The 18,137-nt window shown below is 32.7% G+C and overlaps 1 protein-coding gene across 3 annotated transcripts in view; it reads left to right on the top strand.

The window, feature by feature from the left end:
- ABCD3 (ATP binding cassette subfamily D member 3) overlaps positions 1–18,137 on the top strand; it is a 73,465-nt gene that overhangs the window by 17,019 nt on the left and 38,309 nt on the right. For 2 of the 3 annotated variants that reach the window (XM_079148579.1, XM_079148578.1), the window contains exons 2-3: positions 10,101–10,137; positions 17,481–17,579. In XM_079148579.1, the coding sequence (XP_079004705.1) occupies positions 10,101–10,137; positions 17,481–17,579 (136 nt within the window). Of the gene's footprint in view, positions 1–9,356; positions 9,546–10,100; positions 10,138–17,480; positions 17,580–18,137 lie in introns of those variants that run through there. The other variant, XM_079148580.1, reaches the window with a different exon arrangement.

The raw sequence follows: 18,137 nt of genomic DNA on the forward strand, positions 1-18,137 counted from the left end.
AGGAGAGAGAGAAATTCAGGGAGATTCAGAATCATCCCATTCATCTCAAATCATTGGAAAAAAATACACTTTTTAAAAAAGGGTGGTGAAATAACTGGTAAGCTATTGGAAATATGACAAATTAAGTCTACCCATCACACCATATATAAGAATAAATCCATTAAACCACACAAGTGCCAGAAAAAAAATGGGTGAATTCAACTGTAACCTAGGTATAGAGGAAGTCTTTTAAAGTGTGACTCAAAAATTCAAATACAATAAAAGAAGATAGTGATTATTTGACTACATAAAATTGAAAACCTCATGTGTGGCAAAACCCCACCAGAGTGTCAAAAGACAAATGGCAATGTAGAATCTATCTTTAGTATATGTCACAGATAAAGGGATAATATACATAAATGACTCTTAAAAGTATGATTGACTTCACTCAAAATGAGAATTGCAAGTTAAATCTGTACTAGATACTGCTTCACATTTACATTGGCAGAAATTTAAAAGTGTCATTTACTTTATTGGAGAGGTTATGGAGAATCTGGTGTTTTCTTACACTGCTGGTGTTAATACAAAGGAACATTCTTTGGAGGGGAATTTGTCTATAGGTAGCAAAACTACTGTGCATTTACCTATTGACCCAGCAGTCCTCATGGAAGATACAACTGTGATGACATGCATAAGGTTTTTATTAGAACATTGCTTGTAATTGCAAACTGTTTGAAAAAGTCTACATGCCCATTCATAAAGTGTGGTTGACAAACTGTGGTTCTTACACAGTGGAGTTCTGTGCAGCTATAAAAATGAAGATGCCTTCTGTGAACTGATAGGAAAGATTGTCAGGAAATATTAAGTAAAGCAGTTTAACAAAAGACTGTGATATGTTACTTTTTATGTAAGAAAGGATAAAAATCAGATATGTATATATTTAAAAACATTTTTTTCCTTTTATTCTTGCTCTTTCATTTTTTTTAACTTTTTAAAATTGTAAACAAATGGGATACATCTTGTTTCTCTGTACATGAAGTAGAGGTATACCATTTGTGTAATCATACATTTACATAGGGTAATAGTTTTTGACTCATTCTGTTATTTTTCCCTTCCCCCCACTCCTCCCACCCTTCCCACCCCTTTTCCTTCTATACAGTCCCTCCTTCCTCCATTCTTGCTCTCCTCCCACCCCCCCCCCCCATTATGTATCATCATCTGCTTCTCAGCGAGATCATTCGTCCTTTGGTTTTTTGAGATTGGCTTATTTCACTTAGCATGATATTCTCCAATTTCATCCATTTGCCTGCAAATGCCAAATTTTATTATACTTTATGACTGAGTAATATTTCATTGTATATATATATATATATATATATATACACATTTGTCAGTTGAGGGGCATCTAGGTTGATTCCACAATCTGGCTATTGTGAATAGATATGTATATATTGATTATTTTGTGCAAAAAGAAACAGGATAGATAATCAGAAAAGTGATAAAATGTGTTATTTACAGGACATGAATGAGAGCACAGTGGAAAGGAAGGAGTGTTGATTGAATAGGGTAGGAGATATTGGGACCATTGGAGAAATTTTAATTAAGTGTAGATTATAGTATTATAGCAATGTTAATTTTCAAATTTTGATAATTGTACTGTGGTTATGTGAGAGTATCCCTTGGTTTTAGAAAACAGACACTGATGTATTTAATGGCTATTTAATCTCAAATGGTTCAGAAAATATTTGTATGTGTGTATGAGAGAATGAAGCAAATGTGCTAAATGTTAATTGGGAAATGTAGATGAAGGTTATATGAGAAACCTTTGTATTATTCTAGCAGTTTTTCAGTTAAGTTTATAATCATAATTAAAAGCTTTTTTTTAAAAAAATGCCTTTGTTACAAGTACAAGTCTGGGAAGCTCCCTTTCCCTCCACATGCAGAGTGCATAAATATGTACAGCAGAGCAAACTCATTTTTAAAAGAACATTATTAAAAAGGTAAAAGATAATAGCCATATGCATAGTCCATCTCTGAGAAGAAGTACAGTCCTTGGATCAGTGGAGTACCAGGGTTTTGTAGGGTTATCTTCACCACCAGAATGTATAGCTAATTCTTCCACTTACTACCAAGCAATAAAAATTAGACACAGTCCACGAAGGGTGGGAAAACTTTCCCATTGAAGGGTCCTAGAAGAGTCCCCAAATTTCTATTTGAGACAATGTTGAATTTTTATTTCCCACTGACCCTGGGGTTGTTTCCCCAAATGGAATAATAATATTTTGTACCTCTTCTTGTGCAAAGGTGAATGAAAACTTTTTTTGAACAGAGTGTGATATTGGAATGTAACCTCTGATATTTAAAAACACTGGTTTTTATGTGATTGAACTTTTCAGTGAGAATGCCCCATGGGTGTTCATATTTCCTGATGCCATAGGAGGTAAGAGTATAAATGAATTTGAAGAGGTCAGGCAGCACTCTGCTTACAGGACAGCCAGTTCCTAGATAGAGCTCATAAGGCTGGGATGGCATCTCATTTACAGAAGGCATTCGTTGAATTCTGACCAGAAGCCAGAATTCAGAAGTTTACAGACAAAGTCAGTAAGGCAATGAATGAGTCAACACATGAAGCAGGAGGAGCCCTCTGGCATGCCAGAGACCTTCATTGTTCCAGATTGCAAACCGAGGTATCACAGAAAACAGGGATCTTTTTTTTTTTTTTTTTTTAATATGGGATCTCACTGTGTACCCCAGGCTGCTGGCTTCAAACTCCTGGGCTCAAGTGAGTCTCTTGCCGTGGCCTTTTGAGCAACAGGAACTACAAGTGCATGCCACTGTGCCTGGTTAAAAGATTCTTTTTTATTTTTTTGGTTAACTTTACAATTGTTAAGAATATTGTAATCCTCTTTATAAGATTTTTAATGTGAATTTTCTGCAGTTATTCTACAGGATTTGGATATTTTGGTAAAGAAACACAGGTGTCCTAGAGGAACCCTATTTTATGAATACAGTGAATCTTATGTACAAACTATGAAGGGTGTCAGTTATCAACCCTTTTTAAAATTTTTATTTTTATTGATGCATTATAATTATACATAATAGAATTCATTGTACATATTTCTACATTCACACAATATAACAATATATTTTGGTCTATTTTGTTCCCTAATACCTCCCTTTTCCCTCCAGTTATCAACTCTTGAATTGGTGTTAATTTGCGTATAATTTTTAGAATCAGCATGTTAGGATTTTGGTGGTGATTTCATCTATTAACCAATTTCTAATATTTTCATTTCACCTTTTTTGGATCTTGTCACAAGTTTATAAAGTAGTACTTTTTTTTTTTTTTTTTAGAAATGCAGCTTTTAGTTTAACTGCCTAGTGTCTGCTTTTAAATTTTTTTATATTTTGCATCTATTTGTATTCTTTTATTTTTCTAATTTTGCTGTTTTTATAATATTCAACTGCTTTTTCTAGTATATGTATTTAAAGTTATGATTTCTCTGAATTACTGTTTCATTTGGATTCCACAGGTTTCTTAATATGTAAACTTTTTCATTTTGTAAACATACTATTTGATATATCATATATTTCAAGATATTTTCTGATTTCTTTGATGCTGAGTTCTTATATCTCTGTCAGTCATCTATTGCTACATAACATACCAGCCCAAAACTCAGACATTTAAAATAGTTTTTAACCTTCAGTTCTGAGAGTGACTGGGCAGTTCCTCTACTGGTTTTGTCTGAGTTTGCTTGTGAGGCAGTTGATTTCTTATTTTTATTATTTCATTTTTAGCCTTTCCAGTTGGGAAGTTATTCTCAAAGCTCTTTTTCTTTTGCTGGTTACCCTACATATTTTAACATATATTACACATGTCTGAACCCATGTGTTAACAAGTATTAAACAAATCTAAACATTAGTAATACTCCGTCACCCTCCCAGGAAATAAGATTTTAGAACACTATTTCCGTCTGTTTCCTCCTGATTTATATTCATTTGTCAGGGTGTACTTTTTTTCTCCAGCTGTGTAAAGTCTGTTAAACCTATTGATGATATATCTAATTTTAATTGAATATTTTATTTTTAAAAATTCTTTTTGGTTTTCCACAGGTTAGTTTTACTTTTAATAGTTTTCTTAGTAATTTTTTAAAAATTATGTATTTATTTATTTAATACACTCTGCATTGTTTTATAGAATTTGTCTAGAAATGCCAACATCTGAAATCTTTTTGGGTCTGTTTGTTTTCTAGTCCTTTGTTTCAGATTGTGATTTTAACCTTGGTGCTTGATTATTTTTTATCATGCTCTGGACATTTTATTTAAAAGTTATTGTCAGAATAAATTTAGAGACTTAAAGTAGCCATACTTCCCTTTTAAGAGCAAAGTTTGCTTCATTAGTCAGTCAGGGAACAACTTTAAGAACCTTAAGATGCTTAGTAGTAAAGCATCTTAATAAATAAAAGCAAGACTCACATTATAGGTTTCATAATTTTGTTTCCCAAAGGAGTTATATCATTGTTTTCCCACATCACTATCATGTTAATTCCTTTGCATTAACTTAGCTTGGAATATTATACCATTCTTTTTCTCCCATAAATTCTGTTCATTTTAAAGTCTCAGTTTAGATTTCACATCCTTTCTAGAATAAAGGTTTTACTTTTTTCCCCTCTCGAGTTAACATTAATTGCTCTTTACTTTGTTTTTCATAGCACCTTTCTTAGATCTAAATACTCTTCTGATAGTACAGTTGTCAGCTCTAGCAGGTTTTCCAAAGCTGGTCTCTTAGATATCTGGTCACTTAGATCTGTTGTATTGATAAATTCCAAAAGTGTTGAACTAACTCTATTAACAGTTTCCCCCTTTTTTAATTTTGAAAGTAACTTTACTAACATACTAACTGAAACAAAATTTAGAAGGCAAACAGGACAAACATTTCGGAAGCACTTTCCATGTGCTACTCATAGTCCTAGGCATCAGTGATATAGAGTTGAATAAGACTTGGCTCCTGCTCTCAAGTAGATATGGAGGGCAGATATGATGTACAGATTGCACAATACTTAATACACACTGTTTGAGGTTGGAAAATGAACAGAGAAGGCTTCTAAGACAGGGTCACCATGTAATTTATTTTTCCAATGGGCACAGTTTTGAGACTGAAAGACGGTACAATTAGTCATTACACAAGGGTGTTCTGGGCAAACTGATAGAGATGATCACTTCATTCTAAGAAGTCATGTGCTGAGTTTTCAAGACAGGTAGGAATTAAGCAGGTTAATTGAGGAAGAGCCTTTTTAAGGGGAAGTATAGAAAAACATACTGGAAGATTAGCATAATATTAGGGGGAAGCTTGTGAAATTGCCTTTTTATACACGAGGAAGGGTCAAATATTTGCAGTTTCATATAATTCATATGTGTTAAGGTAACTTGGGCGCAGAATATTTGTGTTTGTAATGGCAGGAGATGAGCCTGGAAAACAGGGCTAGAATCAGATCATGAAGTTTTCGAATACTATATTGTGGAGTTTAGACATTGTTCTGAAAGTGATATATTTAAAAAATTTAATTATAAAGTATTTAATTTTTGAATATTCAGTACTTTATTACTATTGGCAGAAGTGAGAATGGACTGTAGTTTTTTTGTTCAAAAATTTTGTTTGAGAGGCACAGATTTATTTAGGAAAATGAGTCACTTCAAGGGAGAATGTGAGTTATCTTGAGAGTGAGAAACTTTTAAAAAATTTTTCTAGCTTTTTGGTATTAATTTTTACTTGAAGCAAAAATAATGTGGATGCTATCTTTTATTTATGCCCTTGAATAGCCAAAAGATTGAAATTATCTCTTCTCTGGAGTTTTTGTAGAATTCCCTTATAAATCTTTTGGACTTGGTACTTTTTCTTAAGGGGTGAGGTGAGTAGGAGGTAGGTATCTGAAACTTTTAAAATTTCTCAATTTTTCAGGCTGTTTAGTTTTTTTCCTTTTTCTAGAAAATTATTTCATCCAAGTTTTCAAATTTCTTTATAGAAAGTTGAGATAAGAAATCTTATTTAAAAGTGAATCAATTTCATCCTTTTTGTGCTTATTTATTTTTTCTTGTAATTTTATACTCCTCCTTTTAAAATTAGATTATCTGGTGCTTTATTTTTCAAGGAACCAGCCCTTGGATTTTCATCCATTAGTGTGTTTGCATTTTTCATTTTCTGATTAACTAGATGCTGCTTTCTGCTTTTCCTTTTCCTTTACAGTTTTTTGTTGGATGTTTAAATCATTAACCTTTTTTCCCTGTTTATTGAAATTTAAAATTAGGTTCTGAGCATTGTTTTAGTTGAATTGACAGGTTACATGTTTTATATACATATATGTGGTCTATATGTATGGGTATATATATGTATATTTATGCATATGTATGTATTTGTATATTTGTATATAATACAGCCGTATTTGGTATGATTGTGGTAATGAATAGGAAGAGGAAAGATATGAATGATGAGGAAAGTATTTAGAAAGCAGGTGAGAATATTATAATAGATCATGTGAAAAAAATTTGGTGTCCTGAATTGAAGTGGCAATAGAGATAGAGCGTAGAGAGCAACTGAAAATTAAGGATGTGAAGGAAAGATACCTCAGAATAATTCCTAAGTTTGTGGTTTGGGTAGCTAGTATATGAAGATACCTTCACTGAATTAGGACCCATGTTCATTATGGGAAAATGGAAGTGTATATTTGGGGTGAAAAGTTATGTTAGATGTGGACATCAAGTGTACAATGTTTTAATTAAATCCAGGTACAGATATCCTGTTTAAAAAGCAGATATTCAAGTCAGCAACTCATGAAGGAGGAGGGAACTGGAGATTGGAGAGTCATTAGAGAAAATATGATAATTGCAGCTGTGATTTTGACTGAGGTGGCCTAGCGTGGTATCTTTAGGACCTAGGGCTAATGGGTCTAAGGTGTATCTCTTATGTCCTAAAGTTCTATGAGAATTTTCTAATTTTGTGTTTGCATTTTGGTACATTTGACAACATTCTTGGTTTTCTTAATGTCTACCATACTCACAGGTCTCAGTGCTGGTATTTGTGTTTGAGTGGTTAAGTGATAGTCTAGAGACCACATTTATGGTAATAAACAAATTTGTAGTAGTAGAATTTGTATTAGGTTGACATGAACTAATGTACAACTAAGAAAATCTTTCAACTTTGGACCTCATACTGAATTATTTTGCCATTAAAACTTTCTTTCATGGTGATGATTACAGATTAGAGATGTTTTTCAGAGAATTTCTGAAAAACTGAGATCTTATAATGAAACTGGTTGAAATCATGAAAATAACAGAGCAACAGAATAATCATCACAGACTGATCAAAGAACATAGGATTTACATTAATTATGTGTTTAGGCCAAGGAAATGCCTAATAAGATGTGCCCTCTGCCCAAGGTATTTCATGGAAACTTGGTGGCAGAAAAGCACCAGGAGATCATGTGTATGTATCATGTGTATGTGCATGTATGTATGTACATGTGTATATGTATCTAATTTATTGCATGAATTCTTATTTACCTGTATAAATACCAGCTTGTAATGTTTATAGCAATACTATGACATTCTTGTTGACTTTCATTTTTTAGAATTTTGTTTTGGCGTACATACGAAATGATTACAACTATTAAAGTGTAGTCACTATTGCATACATTTGTTTATAGAACTTATTCATTCATCATTCTTGACTGAAACTTTCTGCCCTTTGACCAACATTTCCCCCCTTCTTCTGCTGGCTTCTAGCCTGGAGCCCCTGGCAATCACATTTTAATTTTTGCTTATATGATCTCAACTTTTTTAGAATATACATATAAATAAGATAATGCAGTATTTGTTTTTTTTTGTGCCTGGTTTATTTCATTTGGCATATTGTCCTCCAAGTTCAACCATGCTGTTTGTAAATGACAAGATTTCCTCCTTTTTAAAGACTGAATAATATTTCATTATATATTATATCACATTTTCTTTATCCACTCATCTTTTGATGGACTTTGATGAGCACTTAGGATGATTTCATACCTTGTCTGTTGTGAATAATAATGCAATAAACATGAGAGTAGAGATTTCAAGATACTGATTTCATTTCCTTTGGATGTATACCCAGAAATAGAATTGCTGTATCATATGGAGTTCTATTTTAAAATCTGAGAAATTGCTGTTGTTTTCTATAATAGCCATGCTAATTTACATTCCACCAACAATGAATTCCCCTTTTCCACATCCTTATCAACACTATTTTCTTTTTTATAATAGCCATCTTAACTGTTGTGAAGTGATATTGCAGTTTTGATTTGCATTTCTCTGCTGATTGGAGATGTTGAGCATTTTTTTATGTACTTGTTGGCCATTTGTATGTCTTTTGAGAAATGATAATTCACTTATTTATCATTTTTGATATATGATAATGGTTATTTTTAATTGGATTATTTGTTTTCTTGCTATTGTCATTGGAGTACTGTGTATTTTGGATTATCAGATGTATGTTTGCAAATATTTTCTCTCCTCTAGGCTGTCCCTTCATTCTGTTGATTATTTCATTTGTTGTGCTAAAAGTCATTTTCTGAAACAATTTTATAATTTGTAACAATTTTAAATAGATAAATAATCCTGTAATACAAATGAAATAGAAACAACAAATAGAAACAACAAACCTAAGCTCTTTTTTTAAAATGAGAACATCTGTTGAATTGTAGTTAAGTTTGGCTTTCTAGCATTATTGGGTAAGCTGGTATTTTATTACTGAAAATGCTTATATCTGCACATCTTTGTGGCTCAATCAAGTGTTGAACATAGAGGATTGACCCCTGTAATAGACATGGAGATGTGTCACTGAGATTCCTCTTTAGGGATTACTACCTAGCAGAGAAATGCAGAATCCAGGCAGCCCCCTCTATCCATGCCTTAGGGTCCACCTCAGCTGCAGAGACCCCTCCCTGCAGGTCGTGACATCCCTGTGGTAGCAACCATTTGTAGATCGAGCAGAGATATAGAAACCTGGACATTTCAGCCTGTCACTGAGTACTCTGTTGGACAGTACTTGTTTTAGAACTTCCATCTAGTTGGTTTGAATTTTTTTGGGCCTGTATCACAATTTGAATTCTTCCTAAACTTGCTTTCTCTGTCTTAAAATTCACAGGTGTTAATCTCTAATAAACATTTTGTATACCAAATACCCTATCATTTCAACCTCAGAGAAATCAGTCCACAGTAGCTCCTGATCTCATGGGGCTAGTTTTCTGGAAGGAAATATACATCAAACTGAAATTAAAAATATAATCAGTGTTATATAGAAGCATAGATACTCTGAGAGTATGTAATATTGTTTAGGGAGGTGGTGTGGATTAGTAGTCAAATCGCAAACTTTGGGCTATTTATCTTTCTAGGACAATTTTCTCATTTCTAATATGTAAATGACATACGGTCTCTGATTTTTTAAGAGATACTAGCACAGGATTTCCGACGTGATTGGGGGAAGTTTCCCAGAAGCTAGAGAGAAGGCCCATTGCACAAACATTTCAAGCTTTTTTGGTGTAAGTTTATTGAAGCCCCATTTGCCAAAGCACTTCTTATGGCCAAACATGACTCATGAATGAAACAATAGATTTCCACCTTTTCATAGAAGGATTTGTAAAATAAGTGTATATATTCATATAATATTTATGTAAAAATTACCAAACACAGTATCTGTCACATAGTAGTAGTTAAAACTTACTGATTACTTCATGGAAATAATACTTAGTACAGTTTGAGCATTGCTAATCTGAAAATCTGAAATCTGAAATCTTTTGAACACTCCATGTTTTCAGATTAGGAATATTTAACTGATAAAGAATATGCATGTATTCCAAAATCAGAAAAATCTCTGAAATCTAAAACAGTTCTGATCCCAGGCATTTCAGATAGGCGTTACTGAGCCTGTAAAGAAGCAAGTAAACTATTACTTTTACACATGTTCTCTCAGTAGGATATGAAAAGAAACCCATTTGGAGAATATGGTATATTCTTTTTGACATTTTAGGATGATTTTTAATGATGATCGTGTTTTGCAAATAAAGTAAAGCTTTCTCTCTTTTTTTCCTCCACAGTAAGAAAAGTGGAAAACCACCATTACAGAACAATGAGGTAAAATTTTATATCATCTACATTTTGATATTTTATATACTTAGTTCATTTTTTGTTACACAATTCAAAATTAGGATAAAAATCATAGAATTTTAGAATTAGAAGGAAACTTAAAAATATCGTTTTTTTTCTTTTCTTTTTTTTTTTTTTTTTTTTTTGTTTTTGGTGGTACTGAGGATTAAACCTGGGGTACTTGGTCAGTGAGCTGTGCCCCTAGTCCTCTCTATTTTTTATTTTGAGACGTGGTCTCTTGCTAAGTTGCTGAGAGCCTCTAACTTGACATTCTTTGCCTTAGCCTCCTGAGTCCCTAGGATTACAGGTATGTGCCATGCTCAGCAAAAATATCGCTTCTAGTCTGGTATGTATTATAGAAATTCTTTCTGGAATAGAATCTTGACCAGTGTCTCATAGTGTTTACTTGAATTTGTGCATTATTCCAATAAGGCAGTTTACAGCTGTTCTAGCCCATGCTGAGGTTAATTTACCTCTGCTTGCTTCTTACTGATTAACTCTGTTATGTCGATTTGTGGCTGTACAGGACAAGTCTATTCTCTCTGATAGACACATATATTTGAAGAGAGTTGTGAATTCTGAGTCTTTTTTCCCTATGCTAAGCAATCTTCATTTCTTTTACTATTTCTCATGTGACATGGTTTTTGATCTTTTTTCAATTCTGTACACTTTTCTCTGGTCTTAAGCTAGTTTTCCTGAACATTGCACTAGGAATATAATATAGTTGAAATGTGGTTTGACTAGCATGGAATATGTCAACACTATTACATTTCTTGATATGGATACCATGTTGCTAAAATTTAGCTTAAGATTGCTATTATTTAGTCATAACCGTTGTTTATGTTAAGTGAAGTTTATGGTAAATTACAACCTTCAGTTATCTTTCTGCTGAACAGTTCTGTTGACAGATCTCTTACATCTTGTATTTCTTAGTTGTTTTCTTTCTTTTTCTAATAACAGCTTTATTGATATAATTCATATGCCATAATATTCGTTTGTTTAAATATATAAATCATTAGCTATTATTATATTCAGAGTTGAATAGCCATCTCTGCTATCTAATTTTATAAATTTTTTATCAACTCCCAATAAAATTCCATACCCACTATTAGTCACTGCCTCAGTACTGTCTTCCCCCAGCCCCTGGCAGCCACTATACTGTTTTCTGTGCTTTTTCTGGACTTTTTATAGAAATAGAACCATGCAATATGTGGTTCTTCATGTCTGTCTTTTTTCACTTTGCATGGTATTTTCAAGGTTTATTCATGCTTTTGCTGAATCAGTATTCTGTTTCTTTTACTTCTTTTCTTTTTTTCTGAATAGTATTCCATTTATAAGTATAATATGTTTTATTTATCCATTCATCAGTTGAGGGTCATTTAGGTGATTCCATTTTTTTGGCTATTAAAAATACTGATGTTGTGAACATTTGTATACCAGATTTTAGGTGAACATATGTTTTTGTTTCTCTTGGGAATATACTGTGGAGTGGAATTGCTGGATCATATGGTAACTCAGTTGATTTCTTTAAATAAATATATTTTAAACTTTGTTTTATTTATTTATTTTTATGTGGTGCTGAGGATTGAACCCAGTGCTTCACATGAGTTAGGCAAGTGCGTTACCATTGAGCTACAGCCCCAACCCCTTAAATAAATATTACTTTATACCTGCAAATGTCAGCTTATTGAATTTCACTGTCAATCCTATTAGTGTACAATTCTTATATTTAGGACGTTAAGTACAAGGCATTATCTGTACATTTAATTTACCTTCTCTTTCTTCCTCAAAATTGCTAATAGTAACTAGGAAAGGACCAAGGAGATTACTCTGTGATATTTCTTAATCTTTATGGGTTTTTATATTTTGGTTTTATTCAGCAGTAACTATATCTAACTATAGCAAAATTTGGTTCTTATTTCTCCATTGAGGCCACCAGAATTTTAGAGAAACATCAAAATCCTTGATTAGTTTATTAAGTCATTTATTAAGTCAATCTTTCAACAAATATTTATTGTCTTTCACATACGCCTGGCATTGTTCTTGGCTTAATATACATGGCAGTTATAAAAAATTAGTTCATACTGTCATGGAACTTATGTTCTACATGTCAGCTAATATACTAATATAGTGTCTTTAACAAAAGAGAAAATTAGAATAGTTTAATATGACTTCTTTTTAGCAAACTTGCTCTGACTTCTAATGATTAGCATCTCGTACTAAACCCTCTGTATTAGTGCAGTCTCTGAATATCCTGCAGATTGACATCAAAATTTTTGTTCTTTAGTTTCCATAATTTATCTTTCTCTTTGTTTGAAAAATGGAACAAGATTTAGTTATGTCCAGTGTTCTGGTATATTTCTATGATTATGATCTCTTGTATCTGATATATCTGAGTAATCAAACCTTAGTAATGTTAGTAATATCCATTACCTGCATGTCATATCTGCAAGCTCTAGGACAGCAAGATTCTTTTGGCTTATTTTTTTATTTCTCCCTGTTTTTCAATTTTGTACAATTTTGTTTTTACATATGCCTAGTTATAAGTTGCATAGTGTAAGCAAGTTAAATTTAGGTTAATAACTGATTAGCAATTAAAAATATACAGGATGTATACCAATTCCACCTTTGTAAAATTGATAGGATCTGCTTGCATACACACACACACACACCACACACACACACACACACACACAGAGTAAAATAAAATTTGGAAGGATATATACCAAATATTAACAGATGGGAGGTATAGAGGTATAGGTTTCTTTCTTTCTTTTCTTTCTTTTCTTTCTTTCTTTCTTTCTTTCTTTCTTTCTTTCTTTCTTTCTTTCTTTCTTTCTTTCTTTCTTCTTTTCTTTTCTTTTCTCTCGCTCTCTCTCTCTCTCTCTCTCTTTCTTTCTTTCTTTTTTTCTTTTCTTTCTTTCTTATTTTTATTTTTTGGGGTACCGGGAATTGAATTCATGGGCACTTAACCACTGAGCCACACCTTCAGACCTTTTTTGTATTTTATTTAGAGACAGGGTCTCACTGAGTTGCTTAGCGCCTTGCTGTTGCTGAGGCTGGCTTTGAACTCATGATTCTCCAGCCTCAGCCTCCCAAGCCGCTGGGATTATAGGCATGCAACACTGCACCTGGCTAGGTTTCTTATTTTTTATTAGAATTTAATTTTTCTTCAGTGGATGTATTCTTATGAGAGAAAGCAATTAAGTTTTTTATCAAAATATTTTATAATCATAATTTTTGGGATGGGGTAGAGTGAAAGAATTTTCACAAGGCATGAGATTTAAGGATGAGTAACGGATTTAAAGTTAGAAAATAGTACAGAAAGATAGTCTGATTTTAAAATCCACTTTTAATTTTGATGTAAAAATATTCAAAATAATGCTGGGTGCATTGACACACACCTGTAATCCCAGCTACTTGGGAGGGTGAGGCAGGAAGATCACAAGGTTAAAGGCCAGCCTGGATAACTTTTTGAGACCTTGTCTCAAAATAAAAAACAAAAAGGCCTGGGATGTGCCTCAGAGCTAGAGTGAGGTTCAATTCCTAGTACTGTAAAAACAAACAAAATTAAAAATGTATAAAGGTAAACACTGTGCTGGGTGTGGTATTTAGCATTTCTGGGCATATTTTGATATTTTGGGGTTGTGTGGGTAGGTTTAAATATGTATATAGTCATAAACAGTATAAGTAGAATTATTTTACATATTTAGAAACTTCATAAATTCATCTGTAAAATGAATTATAGACATCATACTGATTTTTTTACCCCTAGCATATTACCTTTTAGATCCATCTCTGTTGATAGATCTCCAGCTCTGCAGCTATAGGTGGAGATCTAATTAACTGCTCTGTAGTATTCTATTGTATGAATTGAACTGCTTCCTTTCTTATAATTGTATATAATTTTCATTTAATAAATTTACCATAATTTATGTAATATTGATGTACATTTAAGTTGTATTTACTTAATAGTATTATAAACAGCACAGTGTTTTCATTTATGTGGTTTAGTGTTCATCTTGGAATATCTGTAGGATAAGTTACTAAAAATAAATTTGCTAAGTTATTTTACATTTTATAGTCAGTGTGCATTTTATATTTTGCATAGATGAAACATAATAGTTGTACCAGTTTACACTTTCTCCAACAATATACAGTAATACTTATTTACCCTCTAGCCAGCACCATATGGCCTTTTATTTTGTTTACTATTTCAGACATTTTTCTTTTTCAGTTAGTTCTAGTTCATTTCACTTCTTTAATAAGTTGATTGACATTTCAGTAGGAACTTCTCATTGCCATTTGAGTTTTCTTCAGAATGTTACTTCTTTTATTCAGTGTATTATTACTCATTACTTTAGCTTCTTATTTGGATCTGATGGTTTGTTTGCCTTTTCTGTAATTTCAGTGTTAAACTTTTATCACCAGAGTCTTTAAATATATATATATATATATATATATATATATATATATATATATATATATTTTTAAGTAATGGGAAGTGGGTTGGGGGTATATCATAGTGGAAGAGCACTTGCTTAGCTTGTTAGGAGATCCTGGCTTCAGTCTCCACCACTGAGGAGGAAAAAAAATTCTAAATACTGGGAAATTTAGAAGTTGGAAAGGTCAGTTTTGAATTTAAAATTAATTCTTAGAAAAGTCTAGTAGTCTTAGGAAATGTGCTGTCTCTGTAGGTACTGTATTCTCATTTAATTTGGTTTCAAGAGTGAATTTTACTATGTAATTGTAGAGCATCTTGCTGTTCTTTTCTCTAATTCTGCCTTTTTGAGCCAGCCTTCCAGTCCAGGTGTGTGTTTGTAGAAAACCCTTTGATGACTTTTGGAAGAATGTAGTTTCCCTTCATGGACTGAAAGGTAATGAAAATGCATTCAGCTTTGAGATAACTTTAGAAACCAGTGACTGGAGGAACAGAAGAAAAGCAGGAGGAAGAACTAGAGACCACTTATCTGCTAATATTTTAAAATGCTTTCGTGTTGCTCTCATAACATTTTTAAAAAACCTTCCTGGTGTTAGATTATTTCATGACCATTTCATTTTAGAATTATTCAAGCTAGAAATGAATGGAGGGTACTGAGAGTATAGTCTGTTAATAATATATTGACTGCAGATGGGGTGAGGTGAAGAAGTGGTGGTGACAGGAGGAAAACTGACAGTAAAAGTATATTTGTTTATAAAGGTAGTGATTGTATATTGCCTACTGCTTATTCTTTTCTTCCTATATTTTCTTAATTTGGGAAAATAAGAGATTTAGTTTGGAGTTGTAAGGTTTAGTTTGAGAATAGGTTAGCTTAACTAGATTTTGAGTAGGACTTTTAGTCTCTTCTGTCTACTGCTGTGCCCTAATCATTTGGTATACTGCCTTGGATCAAGTAAATATTTGTTGAATGAATGAATGAATGCATGTGTGAATAAATTAGACTGGCAGTGTAATTCAGTAGGAGATGGTTACATCTTTTCTGAAAGACCTGAAATATTTAATCTCTGTTCCAGCTGTGACAGGGTGGGCTGATTCTTAATCTGGTTCTTCTTTTTTTTTTTTTTTTTTTTTATAGTCTGGTACTGGGGCTTGAACCCAGGGTTGCTTTACCACTAAGCAACATTTCCAGTTTTCTTTTTTCTTTTTTTTTTTTTTTTTTTAATCTGAGATAAGTTCTTGCTAAGTTGCTCAGGCTGGCCTCAAACCTGCAATCCTTCTGTCTTAGCCTCCTGAGTTCCTGGGAATACAGGCATGCACTACTATACCCAGCTAATTCTTTCTGTCTAACCTTTTTTTTAGGCTTCTTTGTCTACAATTCTGAACTACTTGGATTATGTAAATAAAGCACTTAGCACAGTGACATCATACTAAAACTATTAACTTAAAGTTCAAGATAGTTATTAAATTACAGCATAGTTACTCTAAAGTTTGTCTAACTAATAGTAGTCTAATAGTAACTATGGGTATTTGTCAAGAAGATAGTACTGCTGGGCACAGTAGTGAATGCCTATAATCCCAGTTATTAGGGAGATTGAGGCAAGAAGATCCCAAGTTCAAGACCAACCTTGGTCTATTTAGTGGGATCCTATCTCAAAAAAATATATAAAGAAGGATTGGAGATGTTGCTTCCCTAGTTTTTGTGAGGCCCTGGGTTTAATCTCAAATGCTGGGGGGAAAAAACCCACAATAGTTAATCAAATAAGTGAGCTGTCATTTTGAGTCAGAAGAGGTCTAGGTAGGGATTGGGATTCTGGAGTGTCTTTCCTTTTCTAGGAAATTTCTCCTGTTTCCCCAAATTGTCCAAGGGTATTAAAGTACATATCCTCTACCATACTCTGTTGATGTCACTATCAATAAAGTAAATACCCTCTACTATATGCAATTCATAGATCCAGTGAAAATAAAGAAATCTCAAAGGTAGATAAAATTATTTTATCTTAACTCTCTCTACACTGACAATCGATTCTCAATACTTTCTGTGACATCAAGGCTCTGTCCTGTCTACCTTTTCACCTTCTGTCATTCTAGTTCCCTTTGCTCTGGCATCTTGCTGTTACGTGTGCACAATAGTTTTAAAGTATTCACACTGGGTTTTTGTACTGATGTTCCTTGTGCTTCATCCCCGACCCCTGTACTTCTTTCACAAATAATCTTGTGGCTTCATCTTATTTATGTGTCAGCATAAGTGGCAAGAGATCTTTCTGTCTGAACCATTCCCATTTTTCTTAAGACCTTGCATAGTCAATTTGTAATAATTTTTTTTATTGGTTTACTTTTTCTGTTTCCCCTGCTAGACTGTACTGCATGAGTGGAGGAACATTTTCTGTCTTTGGATTTATGAGGAAGAGAGAGTGAAGTAGCAGATTGCTTATTGAAATTCTAGGAATCCAAAAATTTCCTGTAATTGATATCAGGGAAAATCCTGTTTGTAATTTTCTTTTTTCAAGTCTTTTGTTAAGAAGTGGGTAATAAAAGAAATATCAGTAAGTACTTGACCATTTTTTAGCTGTCTCTCTGAATTTCATCTACTCTATGCCTTTCTCAAAGCTCCATCCAGACTGGTTATTTTGTTATTCCTCAAGCACATTAAACATGCTTTCACCTTGTTATTTTGCACTTGCTGTTTCTTCTGCTTCCTCCCAGATATTTAGGTGGCTCCAGAACTCTTTTCCCTCTTCAGTTTCTAGGTAACATCTTATTTTCTTGGAAGCATGTTTGTGAAGAACTGTACAGTACTCATCTTGATAGTTGTCTGTATTGACTTAGATGAAACATTTAATCTTATATGTTTTAACTATCTTAAAGGTGTTTTGTTTTGTTTTTAATGTAGAAAGAAGGGAAAAAAGAGCGAGCTGTGGTGGACAGGGTGTTTTTATCAAGGCTCACACAGATCCTGAAAATCATGGTCCCTAGGACATTTTGTAAAGAGGTAAGTCTTATGAAATTGTAATGTTAAATGTTCAAGTTTAAAGGTTTTGAGATTAGAATAATAAATCATAACTCTCAGGTAATACTAAAGGTCAAATGTTTTCTGTGTAAATAAAGAAGACTTCTAAATTTTTTGTCTCTAAATTAGCACCTGTCATGCAAGTACTCTTGTTCAGTGCCAGTTTTTAAATAGTGTACTGTTGTCTATGTGATATTATTTCATTCTGTTTTATGTGAAGTAGTAGAGTATGGCATTATTGCTTTATTGTTGAATACTGTCATTAAAACCAAGATTAAATTTAAAAAGACAAAGCATTTTTATTGCATTGAGATGATTACAAATGACATTGGTATGGGATATTTTTGAGGGTTGCTTCTTCATATTTAATTAAATATATTTCTAAGATAATCCAAATTCTTTAAATATTTTTGGGAAGTGAGCTGGTTGTAGGAATAAAATTTTATTATTCTTTCTTTTATCTTTTTATCAAGATTATTTTTATCATTATTTGATAGGCATTTTTAATGATCATTAAAATAACGGAGTGTTCTTATCATT

This window comes from Sciurus vulgaris, assembly GCF_902686455.1.
Source record: "Sciurus vulgaris genome assembly, chromosome: 1".
Taxonomy (NCBI): Eukaryota; Metazoa; Chordata; class Mammalia; order Rodentia; family Sciuridae; genus Sciurus; species Sciurus vulgaris.